Source organism: Panthera tigris, chromosome C1, assembly GCF_018350195.1.
Source record: "Panthera tigris isolate Pti1 chromosome C1, P.tigris_Pti1_mat1.1, whole genome shotgun sequence".
NCBI classification, from domain to species: Eukaryota; Metazoa; Chordata; class Mammalia; order Carnivora; family Felidae; genus Panthera; species Panthera tigris.
Window position 1 is genome coordinate 25515938 of NC_056667.1, and position 15919 is coordinate 25531856.

The following is a 15919-nucleotide window of genomic DNA, read 5'->3' on the forward strand; positions in this document are numbered from 1 at the left end:
AAAAGAAAAAAGAAGAAAGTCCTGATATTTCCAACAACATGGATGAAACTTGAGGGCATTATGCTAAGTGAAATGAGTCAGAAAAAGACAAATACTGGGTGATCGCACTTATACGTGGAATCTAAAAACCCAAACTCATAAAACCAGAGTGGATTGCTGGTTGCCATGAGTGGGATAGGGTATAGTGGAGTAGGGAGGGGAAACTGATGAAGGGGGTCGAAGGGTACAAAGTTCCAGTTAGAAGGTGAAGAGGTTCCGGGATGTAATGTATAGCATAGTGACTACAGTCAACAATATGGTATCAGATATTTGGAAGTTGTTAAGAGAGTAGATCCTAAAAGTTCTCAACACACACACACACACACACACACACACACACACATACACACACACACACACTGTGAGGTGTTGTGATAGATGTGTTAACTAACCTGATTATGGTAATCATTTTGCTATACATACACATATCAAATCATCATGCTCTACACCTTAAACTTACACAATGTTATATGTCAATTATAACTCAATAAAGCTAGAAAAAAAAAGAAAGGAATGAGTGGGAGAAAGGGGGAGGAAGGGCCGTTCAGATGGAGAAGAGGTCATGCAAAGTCACAGGGGTGACACTGTTTGTAGGATTGCAATGAAAGCAGAGATAATAACTCACTAATCGTTATTATAACTAAGTTAGTTGTATGACTGATAATTCTAGTGCTGAATATGTGCTGGAAGCCACTCTGATCATTCTAATATTTCATCCTTATAGTAACCCTATGAGCTAGGTACTGTTATTCTCATTTTAAAGGTGAGGAAACTGAGGCCCAGAGAGATCATGTAATTATCCAAGGTCATCTGAGTTATCTCAGATCCAAACATATGGTTCTAGGGTTCTTACTGTTGTACCACATTGCCTTTCTACAAGTACAAGTGTAGATATTTTCTACAAGCTGGTGGGAGATGAGGCTGGAAAAGGTGTGTGGGGCCAACCCATGAAAGACACTGTATAATCTGCTAACAAGACTAGGTTGCAGATAGGAGGCAGTGGGGAGTTAACAAAGGGTTTCATTTTACTTAGCATTTCATACTGTGCATTTTATTTTATTTTTAAAAATGTTTAATGTTTATTTATTTTGAGAGAGAGTGTGTGTGTGTGTGTGTGAAGGAGGGGCAGAGGAAGAAGGAGACACAGAATCTGAAGCAGGCTACGGGCTCTGAGCTGACAGCACAGAGCCCAATGTGGGGCTTGAACTCATGGACTCCGAGATCATGACCTGAGCCGAAGTCAGACGCTTGGCCAACTGAGCCACCCAGGTGCCCCTCATATCGTGTATTTTAAAAGATCATCCTGACTGTTATCTGCAGAATGGTCTGGGGGCAGCAATTCTGGAGGCAAGGGGATCATTCATTCATTCAGCAAACATACAAATGTCTACTTAGTGTAAGTCACTGTGCTGGACACTGGGGGTGCAACAGAGAACAAGGCAGACACAAGCCCTGCCTCTATGAAGTTTCCATTCTGGTGGGAGGTTCACAATAATGTGGGGGATGTTTTGGTGACATCCTGGACTGGGCAAAGACAGAGCGGATGGGGAGAGGTAGACAGATTTGGGAGGTGGGACAGCAGGAAGCCACAGGCTATCCTGAGAGTGAGCACACCAGGGATAAAGGAGAGGCCAGGGTCTACAATGCCTGAGGGTTTGGCCTGGGCACCTGGGTGCACATTCACTGAGACAAGAATGCAGGGAGAAGAGCAGGTGTGTATGGTCATCAGTAAGGCATGCGGAGTTTTGGGGATGCCTGTGATACCTCCAAGTGGACACATCTAGCAGAAAGTGGCTACATGGGTCTTAAGTTGAGGAGAAAAGTCTAGTGTAGGGGTGCATAATTTGGGATTCAGCTCACATATGGTAAAAGAAGCCATGAGAAGGATGTGACCACCCACAGAGAGTGAGATGTCAGTCCTGGACAGAATAGTTAGGAATACTGGATGGCCCAGTGGAATGCTGGATTGAAATCTGGCAGAGCAGGGTCACAGAGGCTTGGAGAAGAATGGTTTTCGAGGAGCAGATCTCTAGCCTCGAAGGTTCAGGGAAGCTTAGGTGGGGCTGACAAGCAGGTTAGAAGAAGGAGGTCACTGCTGATACTGGCGGGAGTGGTTGCATACAGTGATGGGGCCATATGCAATGGGAGAAGAGAAAGATGATACAGGAGGAACAGATGACTTTTAAAGGAGCCATTTCTTGGAAGTGAAGGAATAGAGAGAGCTTAGGTGGTAACTTGTGAGGAACATGGCCTTGAAGTAGGCAGCTTAAACATATTTTTAAGATCAGAGAAATTTAACCACATTTAAATGCTAGGGAAGGAGACAGACAGGCAAACAGACAGACACACAGAGTAAATGGCTAACTGAAGATTTGGAGGACAGATGGGGATGACAGCCGGAGGCTCTGGGGCAGGTAGGGCAGGGTACCCAGAGCACACTGCAGGATAGCCTGAGCCAGCAGGAAGCTCCTTCCTGCACGACAGGAAGGAGGAGGTGATCACTAAGCTTTCAGGTATGGTGTGGGAGGATGAAGGAGGTCCTGCGATGGCACAGGCTCTACTTCCCAGTGGAGGAAGGGTTCATGATCATTGCTGAAGGACAGGGCCTGCTTGTGGGGAAAGGGATTTAACATTGACGAGAATGTCTGAGGCACTCATGCTGGATAAGATCATGGCTGGATGGACTGCCACCTAGCGCCTAAGGAGGGTGGAGATGATGCATGTACGGGGCGCCCCCGAGCAGCTCAGTAGCTTGGTGCATGCAGAAGTGGAGAAAGGGGGCTCCAGGACTGATGGAGGGGTGGGGTTTGGAGAAAGGGAAGGCCACTGGGGCAAGGAGCTGAGGATCCCATTACAAGAATGGCGGAGGTGTTACCCTCGGGGCTCAGGCTAATGGGGGTGGGGGGTTGGGGGGGGAGCAGGAGGGGCTGGGGGATCGGGAGGCCAAGGGAGGATGATGATCAGGAGCAGAGTGGGTAGGGAGAGCTGAGGGGACAAAGGGCCTGGCGCAGGCTGGGTGCAGCTCAGATTTCAGAGGTGCTGGAGAGCAAGGTCCAGCTGCAGCCAGAGGGCAGCGCTATGAAGTGAGAAGGTCAAGTGGCTGGAAGGCAAGGTGACGGCAAGACTTGGGGTAGAGAGGAAAAGGCTGGTGGCACTGATGGGAGGGGACAAGAGCCAGATGTGGTGACAGCATGAGATCCAGGGAGATGGGGGACACATGGCCAGAATGGCACTGGAGGATGAACTGTAAACCTGCCTCTCAAATGTGAAGTTCGTGGAGACTGGCACAGGAGAGGGCTACCGGGTAATGGTAGCCTCAAGGGGAAGTCAGATTTAAGAGAGTACTTGGTGAAGAGGTCCAGAATAGGAGAGGGATATGTGTAGGGCCGGGACTGGGTGTAGGGGAGAAGAGGAGAGCAGGGTGGCTGGAGAGTTTGACAGAGGGGCTAGTGGCTGGCTTGTGTTCCTCAGACGCTCCTTGTCTTTGTCTGGGCCTTCCCTCCAAGCCCAGGGCCAACCTCTGCTGGGGGCACAGGGACCCAGGCCCCTCGCCCTCCCAGAGAAGGCTCCCTGTGCTCCTCTGCCTGCCTGAAAGGCACTTGACCTTGACCCTCCCGGTCTGACCCAGTCTGATGTCAGGGCCCAGAAAAGCAAATTGATAAACCAAATTTTGACTTGGAGAAAATCATGCATGCAATTTCTGTTATCTGGTTAATATAATTCCATTTTATAAGACTTGCTCCCTCTCTCTCTTTCTCTCCCTCCCTCCCTCCCTCCCTCTCTCCTTTTGCCTACAAAAAGCAAGCTGGCAAACATGAGGTGAGTGCTTCAGAATTCCACTGTGATGGGCTCGCCGCTCGAAGTATTTGCTCTCCATTTGCTTGGCGGCTTTATCCCCATCATCTGTGATCAACCTTACAGTCTTCTCCTGGGTTTTTCCATTTCTAATACCAAATTGGAATTCTCTTTCATGACAACGTCTGTCCAGGAGCGATTACATCATGTCTCTCTAAATCCACCATCTGATTGCTCCGAGAAGGACAACACCACTCGGAGGAGGAAGGGGGGTCCAAGCTTGGGCTGTGACTTGCTGCCTTTCCAAAGGGGTAGTACTTCATTTGTCCCTTCATCTAGTCACTGTGCCCTCAGCCTGGGATACCCCCTCCTCGCCTCCCCTTTTTACGTGGCCGACTCGTCACTCTGTGTATTAGCTTAAGAGGCCACCTCAGAGATGCTTTCCCTGACCATGCACCTTATGTGGTTCCCGTTTTCTTGCCTCTCCTGGCTCCCCATCTTTTCCTTCATGGCACTGCCTAGATTCATGTGATTAGCCACTGTTCTAGACACTTGGGGGTATAGCAGTGGGGAAAAAAGGACAAGAATCTCTGCCCCCAAGATGCTTACTGTCTGATGGGTGTGAAGGACAGAATGATTCACCCACTCTGCCCCCCTGCTCCCGCTGGCTGCCAGGTTGGCTCCCCTGTTTCCTGTCCAATGGAATGTCAGTCCTACAGAGGCAGGCATTGGTTATGCGTTATTGACTCAGTTCAGCGCTTGGAACACAGAGAACGCTGTTTAACATTCGAATCCAGCTAACAGGTGCTGCGTGGAAACTGTGCCAAATGCCATGCTCAGCACTACAGACAGACAGTGGCCTGACCCATGGTCCCTGCCCTTAGAGAGTCACAGTCAAATGGCTGCAGAAGTTAAGTACAAGGGAAATGATGAGGGCAAAGGAGGAGGTGTGCACCTGACCACACAACCTTTGGGAGAGCAGAGGAGGAAACTCAGAGGGAGTGGGAGAGGCAAAGAGGCTTCACGGAGGCTGTCAAGCTGGAAACCTGGGAATCAGCCTGGATTCTGCCTTCCCCTCCCCACCTGCAGCCTCACTAACTGCCTCATCCTGGCCCCCCTCTGAAACATCCCAGCACCCTCTGCTCTCCAGCCCCTCTCTCACTGTTCTAGTCTACCCTCTACCTGGATGGTGGCATCAGGCGAGAGTGGGTCCCCTGCCTCTTGCCTCTATTCTGTACTCAGCAAAGCAGGCTGAGATGGCTCCGAAAGAAAAATCCCATCATTACTATGCCCTGTTCATTGATTCTTTCATGGCTGCCTAAAATCCACAGATTAAGCCCCTAACAGCTTGACGTGGCAGGATCTTGCCTACCCCCTCCCACTCCAGACTCATCTTTGGCCATCACTGACCCTGAGATTTATCCATCCCCAAACTGAGCGGTCTGTGGGGAGACAAAACAGTGCAGTGGTGATGAGCAGAGATCTAAATCCCAGCCCTGACATAAGTAGGAGATCTTGCACATTTCCTATTCTCCCCGAGCCCTATTTTTGTCATCTGTAAAATGGAAATGGTAATAACGCCCACCTTTCAGGGTTGTTCTGAGGATTTAATGAACTTATGTGTATAAGACAATTGTCAAAATGCCTGGCACATGGCATGTAACCAGTAACCAGTAGGTGTTTCCCCATAGTCATTATCATCCGGTGCCTGGTGGAGCCCAGCCGGCTCTCACATGGCTCTCACATGGCACTGTGTCCTCTCTTCCTGAATGAACACCCCCTGCTCCTCTGTCAGATGAGGAATCGCCTTTAAGCGTCAGCTCAAGTGCTTCTTAATCTGGGATCTTCCCTCAAATCACCTAGGCAGACTTAGGGGATCTTTCTCTCTCACTCCCAGCCCTTTGGACCGTTTTCTGCCATGGCTCCATTGCTGTCATTTTTGGCATGCATTTCTCTATGTTAAATGAAAAATTTCTTGAGGACAAAGACTGTTTTTGAAAAGTCTATACTACCAGCTTCTAGCAGAGTGGGAGGCAAGGATGGAGCATTCAGTACATATTTGCAGGATGATGAGTGGCGGAGAGAGAGAAGGATGGAAGGAAAGAAGCAGGAAGGAGGAATGAAGGAAGAGAATATAGTATCTGGAGGATAGTTAGAAGTTCACTGTGGCTGGAGGTGACAGTGAAGAGAGATGAGACCACAGAGAGGGTCTGAGGGGCACCGTGAAGAGCCTGGTTCCATGACTGAGGAGTCATCTATGGGTTGTCTTGGAGGCTATCAGTTCCTCAAAGCCAGGGGTCCCATCCCTTTTGTCCTCTGTATCTCCAGAACCAAGGACAGTGTCTCACACATACTGAGTGGCCCAGACCCATTGTTCAATTAGCACAAACCCCTTTCGAGTGACGGAGACACTGTGGTGCTTAAGACAACCCCTGGGCATGCCTAGATCTCATGGATTTCCTTAGAACCACAGCCCACTCCACTTCTCTGCTTCTGATGGGAAGGGTACAAGGAGGCTTGGGGCATAGTGCATCCGTCTGTATGTGCATCTAGGTTTTCATGCATCTCTTTGCAAAGGCTGTCACAAATTGGGTGGAAGTGTGGGTAGATGAAGTGGGTGACGTTCTTCCTTCCCCATCTCCTTCCTCCACAACACTATCATGGGGATGTCACAGCTGAAGGAGGTTAGGGACAGGGGGTAAATGTGGACATACAGAGCACTGGGGTTGCCTCCAAGCTGTTTGCATGCCCCAAGCTAGAGCTTGCTATTTGCAAAAGCCCGTGTATTTAGAGAGCATATCTCATGGACAAATTACTTCCTGCCAATTTTCTCTTCAGTATCATAATGCCAGTTTATTGCAGACTGCTTGCAGCCTGCCAAATTTTAATGGCGCAGCATTCTCTGTTGTTTGCCAACCCCCCACCCCCAGGGGCCAGGACAGACTTGGGTACAGCGTGGATCCCACTGGGCTTTCCTGACAGCGGGCAACTGCTGCCTGCATCTAGCTAAACCCTAGCTCTCTGTGCCTGAGAAAGCTTTAAGGGTCTCATGGAAACCCAGGGAGTGTCTTAGGAACATGCTTAGTGTTATTCCTGGAAAGTTGGGGAGTTTGGGCCTCTCGGCTCATGGGGATAACATACAAAGCAGAGGTATCCTGAATAGAGCTGACTGGAGGCGAAAAATGGCCTTGTGCTTGAAGCGAGGCAGGGTCCAAAAAGGAGTGGCACCAATGATGCCGGTCTGTTGTCCTTGGCCTTCTTTCCAGCCCAGCTCTGAGGCCATCACTTTTAGGAAGTTCACCTATGTCTCCCAGCAGCATTAAGTTCTTGGGAAGGGGATGGAGGTGTGGGAGGCAGAGGGCTAGTCTTGCCCGTGTTCTCCCTACTCGCTCTCAGACTTCATGTTCTCTCTCAGGGACCTCTGACCAACTTGTTCTCATCCTTTACACAACTCTCCATTCCAGACACCTGTTCCTCCACAGAGCCTTCCCTGATGCCCTCAAGCAACGTTATCTGCCCCTCCTTGATATTTCCTCATCTTCTCGGACTTCCTTGACTCTACTGAACATAGGCTATGACTTAGGTGAAGGCAGAGATTTTCTTCTTGTCCTCGGGGCCCCAATGTCCTGAATAGTGTCTGCAACACACAATAGGAGCTTAAATAATATTGAATACACAGTTGACCTCATTTCCAACACGGGTCCCCGCTCTTGGGCATCCTTTCTGTATAATCTCTACCGCCCTGCTCCTTCATTGTCTCCAGGGTCAAGGTCTCAGCTCCTTCTTTGCCTGTGCCAGCCAAATCCCCAGATTTAGCATTAGGCTGCCAGATTCCAGGCTCTGAGTCAGGAAGCAAGGAGACTCCCAGATTGATGCTAAAACTTGTTAGCAAGTTGTATGTAATTTTATAATGTTTCTGGTAAGTGCTAATTGCCTGTTCCTTAAATATTTCTTGTTCTACTGGGAAGCAAAGCAATTGCAACTCTGAATGCATTTCCTACAGCTGGCTGCCCCCATGGAGGGGGACTGAGTTCCAGGCTCCAAGTACTCAGATATTGATGGAGCCTGAGTCCCCTCTCCCACCCTGACCTGTGATTGTGACAAACAGAACTGGAAGAATTTCTAGAAAGTAAATCCCCCAATTTTCCCACCCAGGGCTCACACTTTTAATGAGGGGAGGGAGGTTATACTGCAGTGCCACCTGCCGGCCCCAAGGAAGCTTCTCTTTACCTGAGCTGGGGCAGAGGGCATATTGATGATGATGGGGCCAGGAGTGCCTGGAGGGTGGTCTCTGCCCACGAATGCCTCATGCCACCTGTGGAACATCTACACCCTCCTATCACCGAGCCAAGGGGCCTAACATGTATGGAATTCCCCAGAAGCAGATAAAAGGAGGGCTAGGATAGGGACGGAGGTCATTCTGAAGCTCTGGGCCAAGGGTGCAGGTTGGGAGAGGAGCTGCGGACCTGGGGAAGCAGGCAAGGGGGCAGGCTTTTAACTGTTTACTCTGGCTGGCCCTGAGGGGCAGGCTTTTAACTGTTTACAGGCTGGCCCTGTGTTGGGAGCCTCACTACACTGAGCCCTTGGAAGAACCCCCATGAGATCACTGTTTATCAGTCCACCTTCGCAGATGAGAAAACTCAGAATCAAAGATATGGAGGGACTGGCTAAGACCACACACAGAACCAATGGCAGAACTCAGTTAAAAACAGAGTTTGTCTGACCCCAAAGCCAGGGGGACAACGGAGAACGCCTGGCTCTTGCATCTGAGCTCTGAGAGGCGATAAAGTGGGCCGTGAGGGGATGGAGAGGGTGTGGAGGAAGGGTGTTTGGTTGTGCTTGTGTAGAAAGTCATTAAACCTTAATCTGAGAGCTTTTCTGAACACATGCTGTATGCCAGGCACTGGGCACTCTGTGGGTTCACAGGAGCCAGAATGTGGCTTGGAGTTACCGTAAATGGAGAGTCTTGGATACCATGTGAATGATAACCTTAAGAGCGATGAGAAGTCATCATGAGGAATTTTTAAGTAGGAGAGAACTCTGCCAGATGTGGATCCTGGAAAGATCGCTGAGATGTGTGTGGCCGATGGTGGGTGGGGGAGGACTAGAGTCAGGGAGGCCAAGAAGAAGGACTGGGCCATCATTCAAGTGAGAGGTGATGATGGCCTCAGCCACGGGAGTGACAGAGGGGCTGGGACACTGCAGTGGGAGAACTGACAATCTGGGAACTGAGTCAGAGATGAGAGAGGGAGAAGGAGGAGGAGGAGGTGAGGCCCAGTGATGGTATGGATGATGACACAATTCATCAACACGGGGACACTGGAGCAGGGGGTGTGGCATGGGGGTGGAGATGGTGAGCTCAGTTTGGGTGATGTTAATGGACTGAATGTGTGTGTCTTCCCCAAATTCATATGGTGAAGTGTTAACCTCAAATGTGCCTGTATTTGGAGATGGGGCCTCTAAGGAAGTAACAAAGGCTAAATGAGGCCCTAGGGGTGGGGCCCAAAGCCAATAGGATTAGTGTCCTTATAAGAAGAGACACCACAGAGCTTGTGTCCCCCACCCCCCGCCTCCAAGGAAAGACCATGTGAGAACACAGTCATAGGCTGCAGTCTGAAGACAGCCCAGACCAGAAACTGAATCAGCCAGAACCTTGATCTTGGACTTTTAGCCTTCAGAATTGTGAGAAAATAAATTTCTGTTTCAGCCCCCAGTGTATGGTGTCTTGTTATATCTGCCCGAGAAGCCTAATGTGCGTGCCTTGGGTTTGAGATGTCCGAGGGAGAAGCGTATCAACTGTGTCACAGGAAGACTACAAATGGGGAACAGATTTGGAAGTCACCAGTGTTTAGGTTGAGATGGAAGCCACGGGAATGGATGCAATTAACTGTGGAGGGTTCTAGAAGAAAGAGGACAGAAAGCTGAGGAGAGACCCCAAGAAGGGCCTGCTCTGCAGGGGCAGCGAGGGGCCAGCCAGAGAGATGGTGGACACTCAGGAGGCTGCAGGCGGCAGAAGCTCCCAGGACGGGAAGTCACATCAGGAGGCCAGGGGATGCAATAGACCCAGCTTTATTCACAGTAGAGGATGACTCCTTCACTGATGGCTCCTACCCTCAAATAAAAGGTCGAAGGTGGAAGGGACAAGAAGGGAAAGGCCGGCCTATCCCTACATTTAAGAATTCATGGGTTCTTCTTCCTTATGGACAAAGTACAGACTCTTTGTGAGGCCTCCAGGCTCTCAGTGACCTCCCGCCACTTCTGCCTCTGTTTCCTACAACACTGTGGCCACAGGAACCATCTCAATTCTCGGCCAGTGTGGGGAGTGAGGGTCCCAGCTGCGGAGTGCAGGCGGGATGCGGGGACCCGGCGCCAGGCCTAGCAGCGCAAGCCCAGACCACCTGCAGGACAGGCAAGGAGCCATGTGCTCCCCGGCAGAAGAGGACACGCCCCGGAGTGGGGAACAGTGGCGATCATGGAAGGCTTGGCTGCAGGGGAAAATTAGCGGCCCAGGGGAAGGTGCCTCTCTGCGCCACTCACTGTGCAAGGAGCTCTCTGTGACCCCATTTCACTCTCATCACAAAGCTCTATGGTCACCATTATCATCTCCATTTCCTGAGTGCGAAACTGAGGCTCAGACAGATCCTATGACTCGGCCAGGCCCACAGCGGAAACCAGCCAGGATTCACCAGGTCTGGCCCACTTCCGAGCCTGTTCCCTCTTCACAGAACCGGCTGCCTCTGTGAGCAGAGCCCATGTGGCCCCGGTGGGTTGGCCATGTACATAAATGCCCAGACTATCTTTCTGATTTGCCAGGGGTCAAGGAGAGGTCCTGCTGACCCCTAGTCTGTGACTAGCAGGCAGGACAGTTTTGAGACGGCTTTGGTTTTCTGTTCTGGCCCAGGCGGCTTGCTGCTGCAGTCTCATCACCCAGCTGCGTGCTGCTCATGTGACAGGATCATCAGTCTGGGCTGGGCGGGAGGACACATGACCTCACAAACAAAACCCTGACCATCAGTAATGAGGAGCCCAGCTCATGCTCTATGGCCCATTTGACCAGGGCAAAGCTTTGGCTTCCATAAATATTTTATAAGGGATTGAAATTCTGTCCCTTTGGAGACTGCTGGTAGAGGGGGAAATCGTGGCCTTTGAAGCCAGAAACATAGAGTCGAATCTCGGCTCTTCCAGGTCCCAGACTTGGTGTGACCCCGGGCAGGTCACTCCACACTTCTGAGTTTCAGGTTCCTCGTGCACAAAAGAGCAGCCGTCCGCTAGCTGTCACACTGAGTGAGATGAAGCAGAGTTTCTCAAACTGGTGTTTAGCCACAAATCCCCTCGTAAAAGATGGCTTAGAAGGAACAGAAGGATGGAGAAGACATGGAGGCAGCGGCAGAACCCTCCCTGCTAGGCACCCCCTCCCCGACCCTGGTGGTCCCTGAGGGTACCCTAAGTCTTTGCACACCACTGCTTGAAAACCTTGAGAAAATTAGCACAAACCTCCTGGCACATAACAGGGCATTCAATGTTCTGTCCCTTTCTTTTCTAGTGAAACCACACCAAACAAAGCTAATTCCTCTTTCCCACGTGACAACCGTTCAAATATTTAGATGCAGCTCTCAGTTCTCCTGAATCCACTCTTCCCCCAAATATACTTTCACGGGGCCATTAACCTTTGTCACTGGGCTTGACTTCAGCCCTCTCCCTACCTGTCCCCACAATTAAGCCTAATTCTCGGTGCCTGGGCAGAACAGAATAAAGCACAACTAACTCCCTGAGGTAAATTCCAGGCACTAAGTTTCTGAACCTTAACAGAGGACATGGTATTTATTCCCACTGCATCTGATCCTGGTAACTTGGGCAACTGCTTCAACCCATCGAGGTCTTCCTGCACCTTGTTTGCTGATTCCTATACTGTCGTCCCTTTCCGGCTCATGCTATTCATGTCTTATCCATGCCATTGATAAAATATGGACAGATTAAGGGCACGTGGGTGGCACAGGATCACTTCTCCCCACTTCTGGAAACATTCAGTGCTGAACATGCACAGAATTTCAGAAATGGGGAAAACTCTGAGTCCAAATCCATTCCCATTTTCCAAGGGGTTGAGTGTCAGAGAGGCCTGAATTAGGGTCTCCTGACTTCCTTCCGCTGCCCCCCAGAGCTGCATGTAACTCTGGTACCCAAAGAGACACTGGTTTAACTACCTGTGTCCTCACTCACTAGTCACTCATAATTGCTGTGCAATTCTTATTTTCACATCCTTTATCAAACTTACTGTTTGCAGAAGCCCTGTGTCCTAGGGCATATTATTACATCCATGTCACAGGTGAAGAAATAGAGTGCCAGAGAGGCTCCCTGACCTGCCATGGAGCTAGAAAGTGAGAGAAACAGGATGTGGACCCACCAGCACCTGTCACCCTGTAGGTGTTCTCTGTCTGCTGTTCTGTGTCACCTCGACACGTGCTTCCCATTCTTACAACAGTACCTTCACTGTCCTGGCCTCCAGAACAGGGAGAGAAAACATTTCTGTTCTTTTAAGCCCCCCAGTTCGTGGGCCTTCTCCAGAGTGGTTGTAGGAAACTAACACACCTCCTGTGTACCCAATCTGGAGACAGAGCACAGGTCCTGGTACAGGAAGAAGTCCTGGTCCCTGGGACACACTGAGCAGAAGAAGAGTCTCTAGGAGTTTCTCCCCCAACTCATCTCATGTAGAATGATCAGGTCTCTGGATGGGGGTGGGTAAATACCTTCTCTCCCTTATCCCCTGCCCTGTCTCTCTGATAGCCACCGAGTCATTTTCAAGACTCAAGGCTCACTTTCTTGATAGAGCCTTTCCTGATGCCACACAAAGGATGAATGCCTCTTTCTCTGTGCTCCCACTGGCTGTTTGCCACAGGTTATCTTGCTTCAGTGATAGCTCGTGTGTTTTTTCCTCTCACTACTAGAGTGTGGACTCCTTGCAGGGGCTCGGATCTGATGCATCAGATCCCCTAGTGCTGGGCTAGGCTCTGCCACCAAAGAAATGTGACCAAATGCCCAGGGGGCTGGCCTCTGCTCCCCTTTCTGTGGGGATCGGCATCGGCAGTCATCATCAATAGGAAGTCTGGAGGCGCACATAAGGCTGATGGTGGTGGTCTCTCCTGGGCCCAGGGTTTGCTGTTCCCTTAATGCTGATTCTCAGTAGATTCAGTTCATCTGCACTTGTACCCTCCTCAGGCCACCAATGGTGTGTGTGTCCCCAGCCCTGTGCGCAGTTACTCATCACTGTGACCCATATATGGGAGCTTGGGAAGCTACTTCTTCCAGTCTAAAGATAAAAAAATAAGCAAGGCTCCAAAAATTTATGGGGTCTTTTAAAGGTCTACACAAGCCAGGTATGAATTGTGGATGAAACTAACGTATGCGTCTGGTGCTGTGTGGTCTGTGCTTCACGTGCTTTATCCCAGATAATCCTCAAAACAGTCCAGGGACCCACTGCATGAAGGAGGTGAGGCTCAGAGAATTCGGATAACGTGCCTAAGGAGACAGGAAGCTAGAGCGGGGCAGAACCAGGATGCGAACCCAGGGCTTGCTGATTCCACATCCAGACCCCAAGTCTGATCCTACAGTGAGTGTACTGGCTCCTCAAGAGCAGTTACCTTCGTAAGAAGCCTTGAATCCCAGGGAGCTGCCACTGCCATCGGTCTGGAAGAGGAGCCACATTTGATGGTTGGTGCTGACAATGAGATCTGGGACCGACGTACCTGTCAGGCTGTCAGGAGAGAGAGATTTAGAGGCATGCACCCCACCATGGCACCCCACTGAATGACTAGAAACCCTGGCCACTCAGGCAAATCCCTGGCCCCACACTATTTGACTCTGGAGCCCAGAGCATGTGCTCCAGGGGCGGGAAGACTCACCACCTCTCCCCTTCAGCCACAGGTGGGGCTTGGATTTAGCCCCTGGGCTCAGGAGGGTGATCTGTGTCCTTGCTTTCTCAGGGGACAGAATAGCTGTAGTCAGATCTAATGAAGGGGTGTCTACAATCCTGCCACCTTCGATCTCTCATGTGAACTGTACTGCAGAAAAGACACAGACAGAAACCCATTGCTGCAGTCGGAACCCAGCCATTCCTTTGAATGAGACATCTCTCTCCATTCTATATATGAAGCAAGTCTTAAAGTGCAACTGTCACTCTGGGGCCACATTCTTTCTGAAGAACAGAGTTTAAGCATGGGGAAGATTCTGATTCAACTCACATTTACCAAAACCTATCCAAACAAGACAATTTTCCATCTATTATCTTATTAAATGACCCCAGTAGGCCAGGGAGGGAGGGGTTGCATTATCCCCATTGTACAGATGAGACCAGGGTGTAGAATGGACAGTGGCTTTACCAAGGTCAGCCTGATGGAGAGCGGTAGAGCCAGAGTCCCGTGCATAGGCTGGGGTTTCCATAAGGAACCATCCTCTTGCTGCTGAGACCAGACAGATCACCAGCACAGATTGGGAGTTGGTTGTAGATGGCGTGATTGGATCAACGGGTCTTAATCTCTGCTCCATTCTGGGGTCTCAAAGCTTGGAGGGCCATTGAGTTGGCTGCAGGGATGATGATCGCAGCATGAGTGCCATAGGGGTGGAGCTACACCTGGGGTACACCAGCCTGGCCCATGTGACATCACTGGGTTAGGGTGCTGGCGTTCTGTAGCAAGGACTGAGGCTAAGCCAGGGCTGGCTCCTGACTCTAGGGTGGCAGAGTCTGTCTGACCCAACTATGACAACAAAGGAGTCCAACCATTTTGTGTGTTTCCCTGAGGTTTGAGATTGACATTGGCCTAAAGAGATAGGAGTGTGAGGGCAGAGCCCCTGGGCTGTTACAGAACTTATTGGGAACTCACCCAAACTACATAGGTCCAGAGACCTGCATGTAAATCCTGGATCTGCCATTCATTTGCTGTGGGGCCCTGGGCAAGTGGTTGAGCCACTCTGGGCTTTTTTATTTCATGTTAAATAAGGGGTTTGGGTTGTATGATCCCTAAGAATCTTTTCAGCTCTGCTGTTTGGAAGGTTCTCTCTATGACAAAGTACACTGGGATTTTGTCTTTGGAGGAGACAGAACTGGGATCCTGGCCTTCTGGGCGCACTGAACTGATGTAACATATAGGGCAGGTGAGTGATGAGGATCCACCAACATAAGGAAGGGGGTATGATGGCTAGTTTTGTGGTTCAATTTTACTGGGCCAAAGAGTACCCAGATAGCTGGCCGAACATTGTTCTGACTGTTTCTGTGAAGGTGCCTTTGGATGACATTAACATTTAAATTGGTAGACTGAATAAAGCAGATTCCCCCTCTCAGTATGCGTGGGTCTCATCCAGTCAGTTGAAGTCCTACATTGAACAAAAAGAACTCTTTTTGCCTGCCAGACTTCCAGCTGGGACAATGCTTGCTTGCTTGCTTATCTGTCTGTCTGTCTGTCTATCCATCCATCCATCCATCCATCCATCCGTCCATCCATCCTGCCTTGGACCTGAATAAAAACATTAGCTCTTCCTGGGTCTAGAGCCACTGGCCTTTGCACTAAAACTACATCAACAGCTCTCCTGGGTCTCCAGCTTGCCGACTCACCCTGCAGATCTTGGGGCTTGTCAGTCTCCATTATCATGTGAACCGATTCCTTAAAATAAATCCCTTGCTCTCTGTGTACATCCTATTGGTTCTGTTTCTCTGGAGAACCCTGATGAATACAGTGGAGTAGGCAGGGGGGAGGGGATGTCCTTCAGGCTCACATTCCATTTCTTTCTCCTAAGAGATTCCAAGTCCCAGCCACGTCACCTGATTCAGAGGGTAATGTCATGAGTCATTTAACTGTCCTGACAGGATCTTCTCTGGCAGGTGTGGGAAGGGCCCAGAACAGAACAGCTCCTGGACAGGGAAGCTATTACTGAATAGCCATTTCTCCTTCAGCATTAAAAGCAGAGGGTGTTAGCCTGGTCGGGAAGGGGTATGGCATGGGATGCTCTCCTCGACTAAAATCAAAAGGCATGAACTCAATTGCTGGTTCTGCCTCCAACTAGCTTTGTAACCTTTGGGTCTCAGTTTCCCTACCTG

The 15919-nt window shown here is 50.2% G+C and overlaps 1 protein-coding gene across 1 annotated transcript in view; it reads right to left on the reverse strand.

Moving 5' to 3' along the window:
• CSMD2 (CUB and Sushi multiple domains 2) overlaps window positions 1–15919 on the reverse strand; it is a 538353-nt gene that overhangs the window by 252352 nt on the left and 270082 nt on the right. The window contains 1 exon segment of the mRNA XM_042993830.1: window positions 13470–13582. Coding sequence (XP_042849764.1) covers window positions 13470–13582 — 113 coding nt within the window.